This window comes from Rhizophagus irregularis, chromosome 6 (genome assembly GCF_026210795.1).
Source record: "Rhizophagus irregularis chromosome 6, complete sequence".
In the NCBI taxonomy this organism is placed as follows: domain Eukaryota; kingdom Fungi; phylum Glomeromycota; class Glomeromycetes; order Glomerales; family Glomeraceae; genus Rhizophagus; species Rhizophagus irregularis.
Genome location: NC_089434.1, coordinates 1606186 through 1625925, shown reverse-complemented (window position 1 = coordinate 1625925; position 19740 = coordinate 1606186). Strand labels below are relative to the sequence as shown.

The 19740-nt window shown below is 29.3% G+C and overlaps 4 protein-coding genes across 4 annotated transcripts; all 4 read left to right on the top strand.

Moving 5' to 3' along the window:
* Positions 1 to 643: 643 nt before the first annotated feature.
* Positions 644 to 1624, top strand: OCT59_026103 (uncharacterized protein; the record flags this gene model as incomplete). The annotated part of the gene is made up of 8 exons (XM_025333894.2): positions 644 to 791; positions 875 to 886; positions 965 to 1006; positions 1083 to 1151; positions 1227 to 1280; positions 1353 to 1400; positions 1478 to 1546; positions 1620 to 1624. The coding sequence occupies 8 exons, from the start codon at positions 644 to 646 to the stop codon at positions 1622 to 1624; spliced, it is 447 nt and encodes a 148-aa protein (XP_025168490.2).
* A 5408-nt stretch (positions 1625 to 7032) lies between these two features.
* On the top strand, positions 7033 to 8081 carry OCT59_026102 (uncharacterized protein; the record flags this gene model as incomplete). The annotated part of the gene is made up of 8 exons (XM_066142950.1): positions 7033 to 7156; positions 7286 to 7327; positions 7405 to 7473; positions 7546 to 7599; positions 7698 to 7724; positions 7793 to 7852; positions 7922 to 7990; positions 8071 to 8081. 8 exons carry the CDS (start codon positions 7033 to 7035, stop codon positions 8079 to 8081), a joined length of 456 nt encoding a protein of 151 aa, XP_065992519.1.
* Positions 8082 to 9114: 1033 nt separating this feature from the next.
* OCT59_026101 (uncharacterized protein) lies at positions 9115 to 10920 on the top strand (the record flags this gene model as incomplete). The annotated part of the gene is made up of 9 exons (XM_066142949.1): positions 9115 to 9212; positions 9598 to 9651; positions 9743 to 9762; positions 9951 to 9976; positions 10059 to 10107; positions 10287 to 10312; positions 10385 to 10479; positions 10583 to 10629; positions 10880 to 10920. 9 exons carry the CDS (start codon positions 9115 to 9117, stop codon positions 10918 to 10920), a joined length of 456 nt encoding a protein of 151 aa, XP_065992518.1.
* A 2706-nt stretch (positions 10921 to 13626) lies between these two features.
* On the top strand, positions 13627 to 13941 carry OCT59_026100 (uncharacterized protein; the record flags this gene model as incomplete). Its single annotated transcript, XM_025328034.1, has 1 exon — positions 13627 to 13941. One exon carries the CDS (start codon positions 13627 to 13629, stop codon positions 13939 to 13941), a length of 315 nt encoding a protein of 104 aa, XP_025168493.1.
* Positions 13942 to 19740: the final 5799 nt, after the last annotated feature.

Genomic DNA, 19740 nt, shown 5'->3' with positions numbered 1-19740 from the left:
TAAATCATACTTAACTATAAGTAATAAAAGGACAGAAATTGTTCGATGTTATGGTTTAACACAAAATCCATTAAATGAAAATTATATGCTTGTGATGGCGAAAATGGATATAGATTTAAGAAAATATTTGCAACAAAACCACGAAAAAGTTACATGGAAAGAGAGAATTAAAATTGCTTATGAAATAGTTCTTACACTTTGTTATATTCATAAAGAGAAAGTTATACATAGAGATTTACATTCTGGAAATATATTATATTTACAATTGAATGATTATTGGTATATTGGTGATCTTGGATTTTATGGACCTGCTGATAAACCATCAAAAAGTATATATGGAAATCTTCCTTATATAGCGCCCGAAGTTCTTATTGGAGGAGAATATACTTTTGCATCTGATATTTATAGTATTGCAATTCTTATGTGGGAAATTTCATCCGGACAACCACCATTTATAAATTATGAACATGATAATGATCTTGCAGTGAATATTATCAATGGTATAAGACCAAAAATTGTACCAGAAACTCCATTAGAATATAAAGATTTAATGAAAGAATGTTGGGATTCCGATCCATCAAAAAGGCCTGATGCTTTTACACTTTTGAAAAAAATAGAAAAGATTAATTTTGATTATCAAAATATGTCAGATGGATTATTCCAATCAGAAAGCGATAACTTAGAAATAAGTAAGGCTAGTAATTTAGAAACAAATTATACAAGTAGCAGACTATTTACGAGTAAAATTCATAACTTTGAAAATCTACCCGAACCAAGAAATGCAACAGAAGGTATAAGCGTATAACTTTATATCTTTATTATTAATTCAAAAATAAATTATATACTAATATCATTTTTCATTTAAATTATATAGAAGAACAAGAAGGTATAAATTAAAATTACTTGCCCTCTATCAAATTATTATAATAATTTAATTTTTTTAAACCACTTATTTTGATCATAGAATTTCACAATAAATCAAATGATTCTAGCATTCCTGATGATAGTAAGTATTAAATAATATATTGTTGAATTATTTTCATAACAATCATGTTTATAACTTTAATATTATTCGTTTTCAGTTAATGATCTTGACGGGTCAAATAAGCAGAATGGTAGAAGATCATCAAAAGTAGTTAATATTTTTAGAGGTAATAGTATTAATTATATATTAGAAGTAATAAATTGAAATTGAATTTAACATTAATTCAAAATCCTAATTTTAGCTGGCAGTAGAAGATTATCTAAAGTATTTAAAAAGTTGCAAATAAATTCAAATGGTAAGTAAATAAGTGAACGAATTATCATTATATCATTTTCATTTATTAAACGTGGCGCATTTAAAAATTTAGATGACGAAAAAGAAATAATTCAAAAAGAGCAAGATATTAATATTGATGGTAGGTGAAATTTATATAATAATAAAATAATTTTTTTTTTACTATTTTTAATTCTTGCTTATTCATTTTTCTTATAGATGATGACGAAATATATAAAGATCCAAATCTTCTTTTAAAAGAGCAAGATGGATTGAAAATTCTCGATGGTAAAATTTTTAAAATAAAATAAAAATTTCTTTTTAAAACAATTTAAAACTAATTTATTTATTTTATCTTTAGGTTGATTTTAAGTTATCTCTTGATAAATTAACAAATGTTATTTTATATTTTAAATTTTTATCATTTATTTATACTTATTTTGTATTATTTAAACACTGAGATTAGAGTAGTAAAATGTTTTACGAGATTCTTGGTTTGTAATTTAAATAATTATATCAATTACTAAATATATAAATTATCATTATCAATAAAGAATGTATTTATCTCACCGTTACAACTACTGTATATATGTTAAATATGATATAAAGTATATTTATGGCATAAACATTTGTAAAATCATAACAAACATTTCATTCGTTATCAAAAAAATCAAAAAATATCTATCAGACGGAATATCTGACAGGTAACGTGATTGTTTTATTAAAAAAATTGTATTAGATTCAATAATATTAAACATCTATTAAATGTCAGGGCCCATATATTAAATTGAACGTATATTTTTTCCATTATATACGATTCAGACTTTTTATTTTCGTACCTACAGCACTCCATACAATTAATTAAGTGAAACTACAGTGACGAATGGCGATAGCGTTAAAAAGAATTTTCGATAGAACTATCATTGAAATTATTTTATGGAAAATATTTACAAATATATTATTGCACCATTTATCAGTTTCTTAAATTTAACGAATCAATTCTTTAATTTTTTAAATTATGTCAATCTTTTTGTCTATAATCTAACAAAACATTTTGATCAAAAATTAAGTTTTTGATCGAATTTCAAATCTTCAAATTTGATTTTTTTTTTAAGTATAAATATTTTTATATTTGCAATAATAAAATGATAAAGATAAAATATTTAAAAGTTTAAAATTATTCCATATTGAAGGCTAGAGTTGTATTGTTTATACTTAATAACAAAAGTTAAAAATCTACCGTTTCATTAAGTTACCATCATCGCATTTCAAATACTGTACAGGGACATAATTTATAGCCATAACGCTGCATGTAGTATCCAAGTCTTATTCAAAAAACAAGCTTAGATCGAATACTAATGGTTCTTGGCCAAATGTCAAATCAGCGCCAGGTTCTTTTCAAAAATTTGTAGATACCGTATATAATAAGTATCTCAATACTATTGCTATAGCTGGGGTTATTGTATACAATACTATACGGTAAATATTCATTATTATTATTTTTTCTAATTAAAGTAAGTATAATTTTTTTTGCATGTGCAAGTGACTTTTAATTATGATAATGATACTAACCGCTATTTATAAATTATTCTCTTTTTCAAATAAATAGGTTCATTTAAGAAAAAAGATACTGCGTATCTTTTTTACCATGTAAGAATACAATTTACTCAATTATTTTTTATTGATTTCATTTTATTTTTATTTGTTGAATAAAATAAACTCAAGCTATGTTATGGCTTAATTTTATCACTTTTACGCCCTCATACGCATATTTTTTATAGAACTAAGTAGTGCTCCGAACGAGCCGTGCCAGCTCGAGCCAGCTTGCGAGCCGCGGCTCGCAATCAATTGAGCTCGGATCATTCGAGCCGAGCTTCAATGCAGCTCGTTCAAGCTCGCTCACGAACTATGAGCTGGCTCGCGAGCTCTGAAACTAAGCATAAATGATATTTGCGCATGTGGTCATCAGCTGATCATTTCGCAAATTCTATATTTACAGTAAATCTAAAAAATCGAGCCGGCTCGAGCCAAGCTACCTTAAAGCTCGGCTTGGAGTTGGCTCGATACGAACCAAGCTCGGCCATTATAATCGAGCCAAGCTGGCTCGAATTTTGGCTCAGCTCGGCTTGAGCCGGCTCATGTAGAGCTTTAGAACTAAGTCTTAGGAGTATTCTGGATAATTATAGATTTTATTATATATTTTTTAAGGATACAGTTAATAAATATAAACATGGATTTAATTTTAGAGCACGAAATATTCATTGTTTTTATGAGTGAATCTATATTTAAATTTTCCCACGTGAAATATCAGACTTAAATAAAAAAATACTTATCGTAAATAAACTTTAACATAAACTGATTTATAATCTTTAATCTTTACGTGGGGAGTATATTTATTCATCATTCATTGATCTAATTAGTTCAAGACCCGGTTACATAATCAATGATTTTATGATAAAAACAAGCAGCCCTTCACACGAAAGAATTTATCGAATTTTATGAAAGGAAGAAAACCTGAGACTTGGCGAGCGATGTAAACTTGGGATTATAAAAATTTACGGTTATAGTAAGAATTTGAATAAATTTATTAAAATTATTAAAGTGGAACGAAAAAAAATTTTAATGTGATAACCTTATAAATAAATATATATAACACATATATATATAATAAACTGTAACTTCTCAATCATTATAATATGTTTTACTGACTTTTTTAACTGCTACGCTGATAACGTCATTATTATAAGTTTAGATGAAAAATAAAAAGAATTTAATTTATAAAAATTATAATGTAATATTTTATAATTAAAAATCAATAAATATTTAAAATAAAAGATCAAGTTATAATACAAAATATTTTAAAATTCTTATTTAATTAAAATTATGATGACTGATTTATTGTGCTTATTATTTTGACATACAGCTTTTCAATTTGCTATATTATAATAGATATTATTGATAAAATATCAAAAATCTATCATTTGCACATAACGAGAATTCTTATTCGGTAATATTATGATGAGAAACATTTCAAATATTTTTATTAATCTTCTTTTTTTCATTGAAAAACAAAAATTTTTAAAATTATGAGACTTAGCACTTATTTAATCTACCTTTTTCGTTGTCGGACCGATTCCGACATCCATTTTCCTGACGTATCCTTTTCCCGACAACGATTTCCCGACAGGACAAAATCCTGAATGGACATTTTCCCGAATAACATATTTTTAAAAAATTATTCTATTTATTTATATGCACTGTACGTCTACTTTATGTGGAGTTTTCACCGGATTATCCTATGAATAATTTAGGATAATTCGTTAGATGAATTTGAATTCTGGATATCCTATGATATTAGAAAATGGTGATCCGGATAAATTATTCTAAAATAATTCGGATTATCCTAGGATAAAATATGATGAAATCCACTAGACCTCGCTATTAAAAAATTTAAAAGTAGAGTAGTAAATTTAATACTTGATTCTATAAATTTTATTAAATTCAAATTTTAACATATTTAAATACAAAAAAAAATATGTACTTAACTAATATTTTAGGACTTCATTCAAATTTTTGCAGATATTATCAATTCAGCTAGAGCTTAGATCCGGATTATCCGTTGATATCCGGTATCAATTCTAAATATTAATCCGGATGGTAATTCCGGATATTCATAGGATATTCATTGAGTTATTTTTAAATTTTATTCGTATCCTGATTATGGCCACCAGATTCTAAAAGAATCTTAAAAGCTGAATTATTGTTGTTGTTTCGTCATCTATATTTTGACATTTATCAAAATCTAGGTAATTCTCAATATTACTATCTACTGTACTTCTATTATATTACAGTAGACATCCTGTTTCTTTAAGCTAGTATTTTTTTTTGAAATAACTCTAGACTACTTATTCAGATGGGAACGTTAATTAAACTAATCTCATTCCAAAAAAATACATATGGGATTAATATTAAGTAATATTCCATTGTTGAAATTTTATTACATCATGTTTACATCATATTTACATCATATATTCAGTGAATATCCTATTTTCTTAAGCAAAATCCGGATATCCTATCTAAAAGTGAACGGATATATCCGTAATCCTAGGATATTCACTGAATAACCCATTAGGATCATTCACCGGATCTAAGCTCTATTAAATGAAAGTTTAAAATTTTTTTTTTTTCGTCAAATTAAATGTTAATTAATATGAAGTTAAATATTAAATGATATTTATTTATTAAGTAAAGAAAAAAGTTTGCCACATAAATTATATTTTCTGTTAACTTTTAAAATACTAGAGGCGTCGATACTGCGCCTTCACAGAATTTAATCATATGGTGATACAAGTTTTGATCTACAATTTGCATTTACTAATTTATCTTGGAGTGACCGAACTTGAAACACAATTCTTTCTTTCCTTTAATTTATTAATTACATTATGTCCACTCTTCGATATGAATTAATTTATGCAACAAATAGTAGATCATTTACATTAATAGATACTAATATTCATAATGATATACATAAACGTTTCGAATTTAGAAAACAAACAGTTCTTGCTGATAAAATTCTTACAAATGAAGAAAAAACTGAAGCAATAAGAGATTTAACTAGAAATTATGATCGAGATAAAGTTATGATTAATTCTGGTACAAGAAGAATTTGTGAAAATTGTAACCAAAATTGTTTAGCTACATTATATTGTGAATATTGCGTTCGAAATTATTTGAAAGAAAATTTTTCAAATTGGACATCTGGAAATGATGATATTGATAATTTAATCCAGAAATGTCAAATGGAATCACTCATGCCGAATAATATAGTTGAATGGATCCCATACAATAATTTAGAAAATGTCAATTATTTAACAAAAGGTGGATTCTCTGAAATTTATACAGCAGACTGGATTAATGGAAATTATGATGAATGGGATTCCAAAAATCAACAATTAGTAAGAACCAACGAATCTTTAGAAGTAATACTTAAAGGATTAGAAGATGTTGAAAGTGCAAATCAATGTTGGTTTGAAGAGGTTTGTATAATTTATTCTAAATTTTATAAATTTTTATAAAATTAAGATAATTTCTCGTATTAACACTGACAATTTGATAAATATTGTCTTTAGGCTGTGTCACATTTGACTATAGGCAATAAATGGGCAAGTATTGTTCAATGTCTTGGTTTAACACAAAATATGACAAATGGAAGTTATATGCTTGTAATATATAAAATGGATATAGATTTAAGAAAATATTTACAACAATATCATAATCAACTTACATGGAAAGAAAGAATTAGAATTACTTTTGAAATAACTAATGCACTAAATTCGATTCATTTTGAGAAAGCAATTCATAGGGATTTGCATTCTGGGAATATATTGTATTCACAATATAATGATTGCTGGTGTATTAGTGATCTTGGATTTTGTGGACCTGCTAATAAATCTTCAACAAGTATATATGGAAATCTTCCTTACATAGCACCAGAGGTTATTGATGGAAGAGAATATACTTATGCATCTGATATTTATAGTATTGCAATGCTAATGTGGGAAATTTCATCTGGACAACCACCATTTATAAATTATGAACATGATTATGATCTCGCAATAAATATAATTAATGGTGTAAGACCAAAAATTGTGTCAGAAACTCCGTTAGAATATAAAAATTTAATGAAAAAATGTTGGGATGCTGATCCATTAAAAAGACCTGATATTAGTACACTTATGAAAATAATACGTAAAATTAATTTATATTATCAAAGTATGCCAGATGAATTATTTCAACAAGAAATTGATAATTTAGAAGCGAATTATACAAGTAAAAGATTATTTATAAGTAAAGTTCACAATTTTGAAAATCTGCTTGAATCAAGAAATTCAACAGAAGGTATTAAGTATAATTTATTAATAAATTTTTTTTATTGTTTTAAATAGATTGTCATTTTTCTAATTTAAATTATTATAGAAGGCAAATTAATATTTCTAATTATTAAAATAATTTATTTTTAAATAATAGCATCTCATAGTAAATCATATGACTTTAATATTCCTAACAATAGTAAGTATTTATTAACGATACAATTTTGAATTAATTATATATTGATGTTTAATAACTCGATCGATATTTGTTTTTAGTCGATGATTTTCATAAATCAAATGAGCGGAATAGCGTTAAATCATCAAAAATAATTAATACTTTCAGAGGTAAATGATTTGAACTTATTTTTGAAAATAACGAAATTATTATTAAATCTACTTTTGCATTTTCAATTCTAGGTGATAGTGAAAGATTACCCAATGAATTTAAAATGTTGCAAATAAATTCAAATAGTGAGTAAATAAATGAATAAAGTTATTCACTATTTCAATTTTTTTTTTTTATTAAAACTAACGATTCTTATTTAAAAAATTCTGACGACAAAAACAAGTAAAAGGAAAAAATATTGATATTAATGGTAAGCAAAAAAATAATGCATCATTTTTGCAAATTGTATATTAAATGTGACTTTAATTAAAAATTTAGACGATGAAAAAGAATTAATTTTACGAAAAACGAAAAGACAAAATATTAGTAATATTGATGGTAAAAATGTTGCAATTATAATATCAATATTATATATTTTTTTTAATTTTATTTATTAATTTCTTATAGATGATGACGAAATGTATAATAATCCAAATCTTCATTCGAATGAACAAGATGAATTGGAAATTCCTGATGGTAAGTTCTTAAAATAAAATAGAAAAATCAAACTTAGCAAATTAATTAATTTACTGATATGTTATTTTTTTTGTCTTTAGATGGATTTTAAATTGTCTTTTGATAAATCAAATTAACCATATTTTTTATATTTTAAATTATTATCGTTTGTTTATTTTTTTTTTATTTTGAATTATTTAAACACTAAGATTAGAGTAGTAAAATATTTTACAAGATTCTTAGTTTGTAATTTAAATAATTATGTGATAAATTTATTCAAATTATTAAATATATAAATTATCTTATAATAACCATTATTAATCGTTACAACAATAATAATCGAATTTAGACGAAAATAATAATTTTATGGAATAAATTTTATGGCATAAACAAATAAAATCGTGATGCATTATTTAATAATATATAATCTTGTTCAAAGATAGTTTCGATCTTTGTTCCCTCTTCAAAGTACGCGAGATTAATTGATAACGGAATAAATATTCTGTAAATTAAATTTATTACATTTACTATACTTCAATACGAAGCCATCTCTTCATTTGACTTTTAATTATGGAAAACCGGACAATGCTTGGAACGATATAATCGGAAATGGTGGTTCGAAAAAGAACGATACGATCGATTCAGTGATTGACGCTTTTAATAGTGTTAAACTGGTTCAACGAAGATATCAGCTAACAAACCGCTTATGACGTTACTTCTAAATCTAATACCCTCTGACTTAATAGTTACTTTCCGTGCAGCCATCAAATTAGAAAAAGCCACTATGTAACTTTGTGTATAACTTACATCGAGATATTTATATCAATATTTGGCGTTATAAATGTGATAAATTATCCCAATGGAATGAAACACTCAACATCATCAAATCCAGTTTTAGGAAATTTTGTTCATAATCAAGACCCTATAAAAAAAATGTCCGGAAATTGTATCTGAAAATGTCCGGGTGCATCCAAAAATTATCCGGAAATTACCCTGGATTTAGGACAAGAATCAATTTTCTGAATGTTTGATTGTCCGGGATTTCTGTTCACCCGGAATTTGCCCTAAAGAAATATCTGGAATTTTTTGAATATCCAGAATTTGTCCGTAATTTTTGATCAACCGGAATTTATCCAAAAAAAGAAATGTCCAGAATTTTTAGAATCCATCTTGAAATAGAGAATAATCCATATTCAGAGAATGAGATCGTCTCTTTTCTATATTTAAAATTTTATTTTGAAAAGTGAGCATGGGATATTGTTGTAAACTGTGTACAATTTTTATTTTACAATAAGCACGTTTTTTTGTAGTTTTTTAACAGTTCCAACACTTTAGAGAAAGGGGGATGAAACTAATTAAATATTAATTTTTATCAAGTTAGCTTGAATATTTGCAAAATTATTACGCGCGTGTTGTTTTTTTTCAAAATGTTACACAAAAAATCAATTTAACTGAGCCAATCAAATTCAAAGGAATACATAGTGATCGTCATCAGTATCATGTGATTACCTTTTTTATTTATTTGTTTTTTGTTTACGTTATAGCTGTAAAAAAAAAATCTTTCCTCTTTTTTTTTAAAAAAAGCTTTGTTAATACAAACTAGCATATATCAAACACTTTTAACTCAGTTTTTGTTACTTATATCTTGCGAAGGATAAAAACTTTACATATTTCATATATAGGTATAATATTTACAAGATTTTTAGATTTTCAAATTTTTTCGTTATTCTGTTTTCAACTTCAGAGCGTAATTTTATCACTTTGTTCAAATAGAATTGCCCTTTCGTGCTTAAGTAAAGTTGTTTAGTGAGGTCAAGATTACTTGTATTTCAGTGTAAGTATAATATTTGTGAAGAAAATCACGTTTTTATAACATTACTAATTTTTGAATTTTTACTTTTCTATTTTCCAACTTCAGAGCGTAATTTCACTACTTTTGTCAAATAAAATTGCCCTTTCGTGCTTAAGTAAAGTTGTTCAGTGAGATCAAATTACTTGTATTTTAGTGTAAGTATAATATTTGTGAAGAAAATCACGTTTTTATAACATTACTAATTTGAATTTTCACTTTTCTATTTTCCAACTTCAGAGCGTAATTTCACCACTTTTGTCAAATAAAATTGCCCTTTCGTGCTTAAGTAAAGTTGTTCAGTGAAATCAAATTACTTGTATTTTAGTGTAAGTATAATATTTGTGAAGAAAATCACGTTTTTATATAACATTACTAATTTTTGAACTTTTACTTTTCTATTTTCCAACTTCAGAGCGTCTTTGGTCAAATAAAATTGCCCTTTTGTGCTTAAGTAAAGTTGTTCAGTGAGATCAAATTATTTGTATTTCAGTGTAAGTATAATATTTGTGAAGAAATCACGTTTTTATAACATCACTAATTTTTGAATTTTTTTCCAACTTCAGAGCGTAATTTTACCACTTTTGTCAAATAAAATTGCCCTTTTGTGCTTAAGTAAATTTTGTTCAGTGAGGACAAAATTACTTGTATTTCAGTGTAAGTATAATATTTGTGAAGAAAATCACGCTTTTATAACATTACTAATTTTTGAATTTTTTCAACTTCAGAGCGTAATTTAACCACTCTTTTGTGTTTAATTAAAGTTGCTCAGCGAGGTTAAAAATTTACTTGTGTCTCAATATTCATAAATGTAGGTGCAAGTAGATCACATTTAATTGAAATGACAGTATTAATTCTATACATACTAGTCTATGATATTTTTTTGTTTTACTTTTAATTTGTATAAATAATAATAAAATACCATTAAAGTAATCTATACAAACAAATTCCTTATTTATGAATGTCCGGAATATTGCAATATTCCGGATGTTTGTAGATCCTGTTTTTGTCCGGAAAATATAGACGATTTCTAATCAAAAATTGGTCAATTTTTTTTATAGGGAGATCATGCTCATCCCGATTCGGGTTGTCGTCCCGATAGTAGCCTGTCATGTATTCATGTTTACCGTAATTTTTACAACTATCGTATTAACGATGATACTATTAAGTGGATCTATTTCACTAGTTATAATTTCCTACATAATTTCCCGTTAACAAGTTTTGATTTTCTATAAATTTTAATTTTTCTTTTTCTTTTTCTTCTTCTTTTTATTCTTCTTACCCTTATGATTTTTATTTAACATTTAACACTTTCTTTTGCTAGAGCAGCAACTATGTTATTGTGGCTAGCTATTGTCCACTATTTTTCTAGTCGATAGATAACTTACTTTATTTCATGTAATCAATTTACCGCTGTAATTCTGTACCATTATCGGCATATCGGCAGTAACTGCCTTCTAAAGTAAAAGTAAAATAAAATGATATAAAACAAACGTTTCCTGTAGCATAGCCATATATAGCCATATAGAAGACACGGGGTAAAAAAAAAAAAATTAACGTTAACACGAAAATATCAATATACCATAACTTTTTTGCAAATATTTAACTCACCTATTTTTTTACTATACTCATTAAAACTTTTAAAATCAATAAAGTTAGGCTTCTTTTATTTTTAATTTTATTATTTTAACTTTATTTCTTTTTGCCCAAGTTAAATTTGGATTGAAAAAATATTCATATCGCAAAAGTCAATTAAACTTAAAAATTCAAAATTTACATTATTAAACATTCTTTAACCAATAATTCACTAAAGAAATAATGCAACAGTAATTAAGTACAGTAAATGACATTATATTTTATAGCATTCTTAGAGGGAAATTTCAAATGGTCCATCCTAACATATATTGTTGAAAAGCTTTAAAATGTCATGCTAATAAATTTAAATCAAACTAGTTACATTATTTATTTCAAATAACGAATGTTGTGAGTATGATACTTCCAAGTGATTTGATTAAAGTTTCGTTCAACTCCTTTTGCACAAAGGATATTTCTTGACGCTTTTGCTGATAATATAGTTATTGATATGATATAATCTCCAATGTTGTATGGTTAAACGATATTGAGTATATCTCCAATGTTGTATAGATGTACTTTGTTTCTGCTGTATAAACACAGGCATTCCTTAACCAACTAATTGAATATAAATTGCTTGTGGAAACAAGTCCAGATTTTGTGAATTATAATTCTTTATCCAATAGGAACAAAAAAATTATTCAGAATTATATGAAGATTGTTATATTTGGTATCACGTTGTTTATTAAGGTAAGGTTTTTTTGAGGGGTTTTAGAGTACCGCACATATATATCAAAAACTTGTAATTTCTTTTTATGTTGATAATACCTATTATAACCAATAAATATTAATTAATTAGTTTATTGATCACAGAACTTGTTGAAAAATAATTTATATATATACATACGTCCATTTATATTAACTGCTTCAATGATAATATTTCAATAGCCTTTGGACCTCCAGAAAGTGAGTTAATAACAACGGCTCTTTCAAAATTAAAACTTGTGGTATGTTTTATTAAATCGATATGGCTTATGTAATATGTAGTTACTATTTGTTGCTGACTTAGCCAAGTCTTTTTAAAAACTTGTTGTCACCTGATCACCACGTTGAGGTGCAGCAACATTGATCAGGGGGGAAGGGGAGAACGAAAGGGAAAGGGGAATACGAAAGGGAAAGGGGAATACGAAAGGGAAAGGGGAATACGAAAGGGAAAGGGGAATACGAAAGGGAAAGGGGAATACGAAAGGGAAAGGGGAATACGAAAGGGAAAGGGGAATACGAGAGGGAAAGGGGAATACGAAAGGGAAAGGGAATACGAAAGGGAAAGGGGAATACGAAAGGGAAAGGGGAAAACGAGAGGGAAAGGGGAAAACGAGAGGGAAAGGGGAAAACGAGAGGGAAAGGGGAAAACGAGAGGGAAAGGGGAAAACGAGAGGGAAAGGGGAATACGAGAGGGAAAGGGGAAAACGAGAGGGAAAGGGGAAAACGAGAGGGAAAGGGGAATACGAGAGGGAAAGGGGAAAACGAGAGGGAAAGGGGAAAACGAGAGGGAAAGGGGAATACGAGAGGGAAAGGGGAAAACGAGAGGGAAAGGGGAATACGAGAGGGAAAGGGGAATACGAGAGGGAAAGGGGAATAGGGTAATACGTGAGGGAAAGGGGAAAACGGGAAAGGAAATACGAAAGGGAAAGAAATACACAAACATACACACACCACCCACACACAACCCTACATACTCTCAACCCACATACCTAAAGGAAGACGTAAAGAAAGGAGCCTAATAATAAAGAGAAGACCTAGACAGAGAAAAGATAGACCTAAAAAAAAAAAGATAAGAAGACCTAAAAAAAGAAGACGAAAAAAAAAGAAGATAAAAGATATATTTATGTTATTTAAATTATATACTCGATTATTCATGACGAAACTCACATCATGACTCATATGAGTAATTATTTTTAACTTATATTGTACGACGTCACGTGCTGGACGGACATTTTAGTGTTGATCTTAATAACCAAAATCAGTTAAAATTATCTTAATTTTAGAATGATTTTATCTCTTCGTTTTTGATGATAAACATTTACCAATGAAAAAAAATATACGGTAATTGTAGAATTACCGATTTTATTTCGGAATAATTTATTTATAGTTAAAATTAAAAGATGTTAAATATTGCAGATAATTTAGGAGTAGTTAGTGTATGGAAAATGTTGTTTGAGGACGATGAGCTACAATGGGTACAAGGAGAATTTGGAATGTTAATTCAATAGGGATATGGAAAATGGTGTATAATTTGGTGAAAGATAATAATTTGATTATAGTGATGAATAAAGTAAAGGTCCACTCTGATGATACAGGAAACAATATAGCAGATTCATTAAGTAAACAAGGGTTGAATGAAAAGGATGATGATTACCGAGTGTATATTAATATCGATAGTGAGACTTCGTGGGAATATATGGTGTATTGGAAAGGAAATATTACGAGAAAGTTCAAGAAATTCATGAAAAAATATAATCAAGTTAAATGTAAAGCGGAATGGTTGTGAATAGATCATTGAGAATGAATATTCAGGATATGGATATGGAGTGGAGATCGTCAGTACAGATAATTTAAAAATGAAATATTGTGGACTAATAATGATCGTACAGCGTATAATATTAGAAATTTTACCAGTAATGGGTTATTAAACAAAAGAAATCCTGAAATTTATACGCGTAGCATATGAATTAGGTGCAATCGAACGGTTGAAATTGGACGCACATATGGATCTGCAAAGAAAACGAAACCACGATTTCTCAAATCATTAATGAAGCGTTTAAAAGATTAAATAATAATCTAGAAAGCAAGGATCTAAAGATAGATTACCGACTCCAGATGGAGTTACTCAATATTTTAGATGATAGATCGAAAATCATATTTAATGGACGAATCTTTCATGAAGCTATCAAAGGCATAATTAACCAACGCTTAATGGGTAGATCTCAATATATACGATACAAAGAGGGAAACTTTATTGAGAGATGTGTATACGTCTATATTATAATTGATTATTGTGTATACTGTAGTTATTATAATACTAATAAAGTTTTATATTAAAAAAAAAAAATATTGAAAAACCTTTCTTTTTTTGTAGTGCTCTAATAATCTTACGATTTATTATGTCAATCATTAGCATTTCAGCCAAAAAAATAAAAAATTTTAAGCAAAAAATATTACTTCTATGGTATCCGACCCATTTAGTTATCTAAATTTAAAAGTAAATAAACCGAAAATAATTTCTCAATAAAAATGATCAAATTGAAATATCCCTGAAAAAATTTGACTTGGGTTTCTCACTATAAATTAATAAAAATTCGTTTATGTAATTATCGAATAAAGAAATTATGTACGTGACATTTAGCAAATTTCCGTTAAAAAAAAGACTAACTTAAATAATTTATAATTCAAAAGATTTTTTAATCCTATAGGCGATTAAAAAAAAAGGCTTAAATACCACTTTTATTTCTTTTGTTCGATCAGTGATATCTTTTATTCCAAAAGTTAATTCTGTACCAAATGGATTCCTATGCTTGAAGCTGAAGATTTACAGAAAAATGAACAACCTTCACATGAAAACAAAAAAAGTCATAATGATTTTTCAAGATAATATATAAATATAGCATATTTTTTATTACAATCTCATTTAATAACAATAATATTATTAATTAAAAATTATTTAATATGACCAGCTGTTAAATCGAGGTGACAGAAATTATATTTAACAATCATGTTTTAAAATATATTATGACCTTAAGGAACAATAAATTATTTTGTAATATAACGAGTGTTTCTTATCAATAAAATTACTAATTTTTTTTTAAAAAAAAAGATATATCTTTTTTGGTTTAGTCAAATTGAAATAATAAAAGTAATATACCAATAACAAAATTTGACATTACTTAGTAAAATATATGCGAAGTAAAATTGTATTGTAACGAACGATCAATCACGTGACAAAAATTCGGCCTAATCACGAGGTGACGATCAATGTTCGAAATGTTGCATATGTTGCATATATGAAACATATCAAATATATGCAACATATCAAATATGTTCAATATATCAAATATGTTTAATTTATTTAATAAATGCAATATGTTAGATATTTTTAGTCTAGTATTTTTACATATATATAGACCTGTAAAAGAAGAGCATTAAAATGTATCGGTTGATTAGGATTTAATTAATAAAAAAGGTTTATCTTTAAAATATACACTTTGATTTTTGAGTTTTGCTAATCTGTGACCTTTATTTGTATCTGAGTGTATGCACTAGTGTTGAGTGATACATTATTTACATCTGATCGGTTCAATTTTAGCGTTAACGACGATCCATTAATTATAACCTTCTGCCTAAACCCAAAATATAAATTTATATACATAGCTTAATCCTAAGCATACAAGAACTGACTTCTAACAATTGGTGCCTTCTGCCAGAATCCTTAACACCCCTGCCGACCCAAAGTGTATGTTTGTAGCGCATTTTCAAAGAAATATTAACCACGATAGATTACATCAAGACCTAAGAAGCCCTAATATCACCTATCGTCATCGTGACAGATCCTGCAACCACTGCTACCCACCCGAACTATTATTATCCGACAACTTTAGTACCTTTTGGGACTGGTACAGTTCGGAATACCCAGCCATAACCTATACTCGGTACACTCAACAATATTTGGAGGAGCTATCGTACGTCGAAGGAGACGACATTTGGATAGCTATAATTGATTTGATTTTTAGTATTAGGTATTCAGATACACCTACTCTAAGTTTTGAAACCTTACAACAAGAGATTTGGAACGCTTATAGTATTACCCAAGGTTTTCGCTTGGATATATTTATAATTGCCTACAATTATAGTGAGATTAGTCTTTCAATAGCACCAGTTTCAGAAGAAGCTACACCGAACCAGAGGACTCAAACACACAACGGATAACCCAACAACCCGATAACATGGCACAGCCTAATCAGCAAGATTTTCAACAACTACGAGCTGCTATTACCGCTTTGACCCAAGCGTTGCCAAACACTAACAATGCGTTAGTCGGGAATACCCAAGCAATCACTAACCCGCCGCGTAGAGAGGGAAGGATGGCTGAGTTACCTTACTTCTATGGGGGAAACCAGGACCCAATAGCATGGTTAGAAGACTTTACTCGATCATGCAATGCAAATGGGATAGCAAATGGCCGAAAATTGGAGGTTGTACCAGCCTATCTCAAAGGAGCCGCCTCCACTTGGTGGAATGCCAATCAAGCGTTACCGAATAATGATCCGAATAAAATTGTTGCATGGACTGGCGACAATAATAATACTGATTTCATCCAAAATTTCCCTACAGCTTTTAGAACGCAAACCTTGATCAAAATCTGGACTACGGAATTGGAACAAAAGTGACAACAGCCCGGAGAAGATGTCAACACGTATGCTGCTGCTTTACAGGAACTTTACAAAAGAGTAGAAACCAACGCTTTCATCTATCCCGAAGCTATCAAAGCTAGAAAATTCGTCAATGGATTGTTGCCAGATTTATATGTTACAGTTAAGCCGTATAATGATCAAACGTGGAATGGCGCAGTAGATAGAGCTAAAGCCTACGAACTGACCCATCAAGACCAGCATGCTGTTAACGCCTATTTAAATAAATTTGCTCCCACCGGCGTAGACAAACAAATGGAAAATTTACATAAAGCAATTCAGGAGTTGACGAAGCAAGTGCAACAGTTATCTACCAGAAATAATGGGAATAGAGGCTATAGAAGTGGCTATAATAATAATAGCCAATGAGGTGCTACGCAACCCAATAATCAAGCTCAGCAAAATCCTGCTATGCAAAGTAGAGTGATTTGTTACTTCTGTGGGCAACCAGGACACATCGTGAGGAGTTGTCCCAATCGGAATAATAACACGGCGCCCGCTAACAATAACAACAGTGGTAACGATAATGACGGTAGTAATAACAATAACAATCGACGCCCCACGCCTCAAGCAACTGGTACTATCGATAATCAGCTTGCCCAGATTCATCAGCTACTAACCCAATTAGTATCACAAGAAGAGGAGAACAATCAGTCTTTAAACTAAAAGGCGTACCTCAGGGGGGTGAGAGTACTAGCCTTAAGACAATTCCCTCGAATCTCACATTATTAGAAACTTATCCCGCAACGAGAATCACTAGGAGTAAGGCAAGACATAATCCTTTACAAGGAACAACAAAAATTAATACGGAAGAGGATGAAAATATTCCTCAATTAAATCAAACGAAAAATAAACCAACGGTAAAGACTGTAGAGTCAAAGAAAACCGAAATAAAAAAGGCAACGACCAGGATCGTTAAGAAGAAATCGCCTATCGTCGCTCCAGTTAATAAAATGGTCGAACCCTACACACTTCAACAGTTTTTCGATCAGCCCGCTAACATCACGAACGGACAATTATTAGCCCTAAACCCTAAGTTTGGCTTAACCATCGCCAAACAATTAAGAAAACCTGTTGTTCGGAAAAAAGACGAGGAACAAGAAAAAAGGCCAATCAAGAAATCTACAAATAATGAAGCCCCAGAAGAAGAAGCTGCTCCTGAAATACAAGACCTTATGCAAGTGAATACTGCTCGACCAAATAGTGACAAAACATCTGCACTATATTGTGAGGCTTTGATTAAACATATACAATTTCCTTTAATTGTGGATTCTGGATCTGCCGGAAGCATCATATCATTATCATTGTTAAAGGATTTAGACATGGAAATAACACAAGCGTCAAAAACGATAATGGTAAATGTTAACGGTGAACGAAGGAGACCATTGGGCGCAGTAACAAACATTCCTTTAATGATTCAAGGTCTTACCATACCAATGGATGCTATTGTTACAGATGCCGATTCGTATTCTGCTATTGTAGGAAACGATTGGTTGCGAAAGACCAAAGCCGTTATTGATTATAATAAGAATAAGATGATTATTGAATGAAAAGAAAATGTCATTGAAGTTGCAACTGAATGTCAGGAAGTGCCTCACCACATTGTAAGTATTGAAGCACCTGAAATCGAAGCAGTAGATGATGATGATGAACCTATAGAGGAATCCGAGGAAGAATACGAAAGCGATGATGAAGATATCCAGGAACAAATGTTTTGTAATACACAGTTTATAACACAAGAAAAAGCACAAGAAATTGAAGAACATTTGAAGGAAGATTTATTTATTGAAAATGAATACTTCTACCAATATAAAGAGGTAGAAAAAGGAATGTTCCATACAGGAGAACTAGATGATATACAACAACGAACATTCAAAGAATTTATGGATAAGCATAAAAACTTATTCTCTTGGGATTCGGATGATTTCGGATGAACTACAGCGATTACGCATCATATCAACACTAGAGACGCAGTACCGATCAAGCAAAGATTCTATCGAACGTCCTATAAAAACCAATTGTTTATAAAGGAAGAAATACAACGACTTTTGAAAGCCGGATTGATAGTTCCTTCCAATAGTCAATGGACTTCCCCGGTAGTCGTTGTTGAGAAGAAAAATGGGAAGAAACGCCTTTGCGTTGATTATCGAAAATTGAATAAGGTGACAAAGAAGGACTGCTATCCCCTGCCACGAATCGATGACATGTTGGAAACATTGTCTGGTTCTCAGTGGTTCTCTTCACTAGACCTGGCAAGTGGATTCTGGCAAGTGGAACTGGACCCGGAAGATCGTGAAAAATCCACTTTTATCACCAGATTTGGCACTTACGAATTTACTGTAATGCCGTTTGGCTTATGTAATGCTCCAGCCACATTTCAACAACTCATGGATACAGTACTGCGGGATATTTTCTGGCAATTCGTCATTGTATATATTGACGATATCAACGTGGGATCAAAAACTTTTGAGGAACATCTATCGCATTTGGAACAGGTATTTTCGCGACTAGCACAGGCCGGCTTAAAATTAAGTCCGGAGAAATGTTTCTTCTTTAAGGACAAAATACCCTTCTTAGGACATGTTGTAAGCCGGAAAGGCATCCATACTGATCCTGAAAAACTGAGAATCATCAAAGAGTTTCCTATCCCAGAAAACTTAACACAGCTCCGAGGGTTTATTGCGTTGGCCTCGTATTACCAAAAGTGTGTAAAAAACTTTTCGAGGATAGCTGAGCCTTTACATCGCCTTCTCAAAAAAAATATTCCTTACATTTGGGCAAACGACCAACAAGAAGCTTTCAAAAAATTAAAAGTGTGTCTAACAACTCCACTAATTTTGGCATATCCGGTTTTTGAAAAACCGTTTATATTGTATACCGATGCT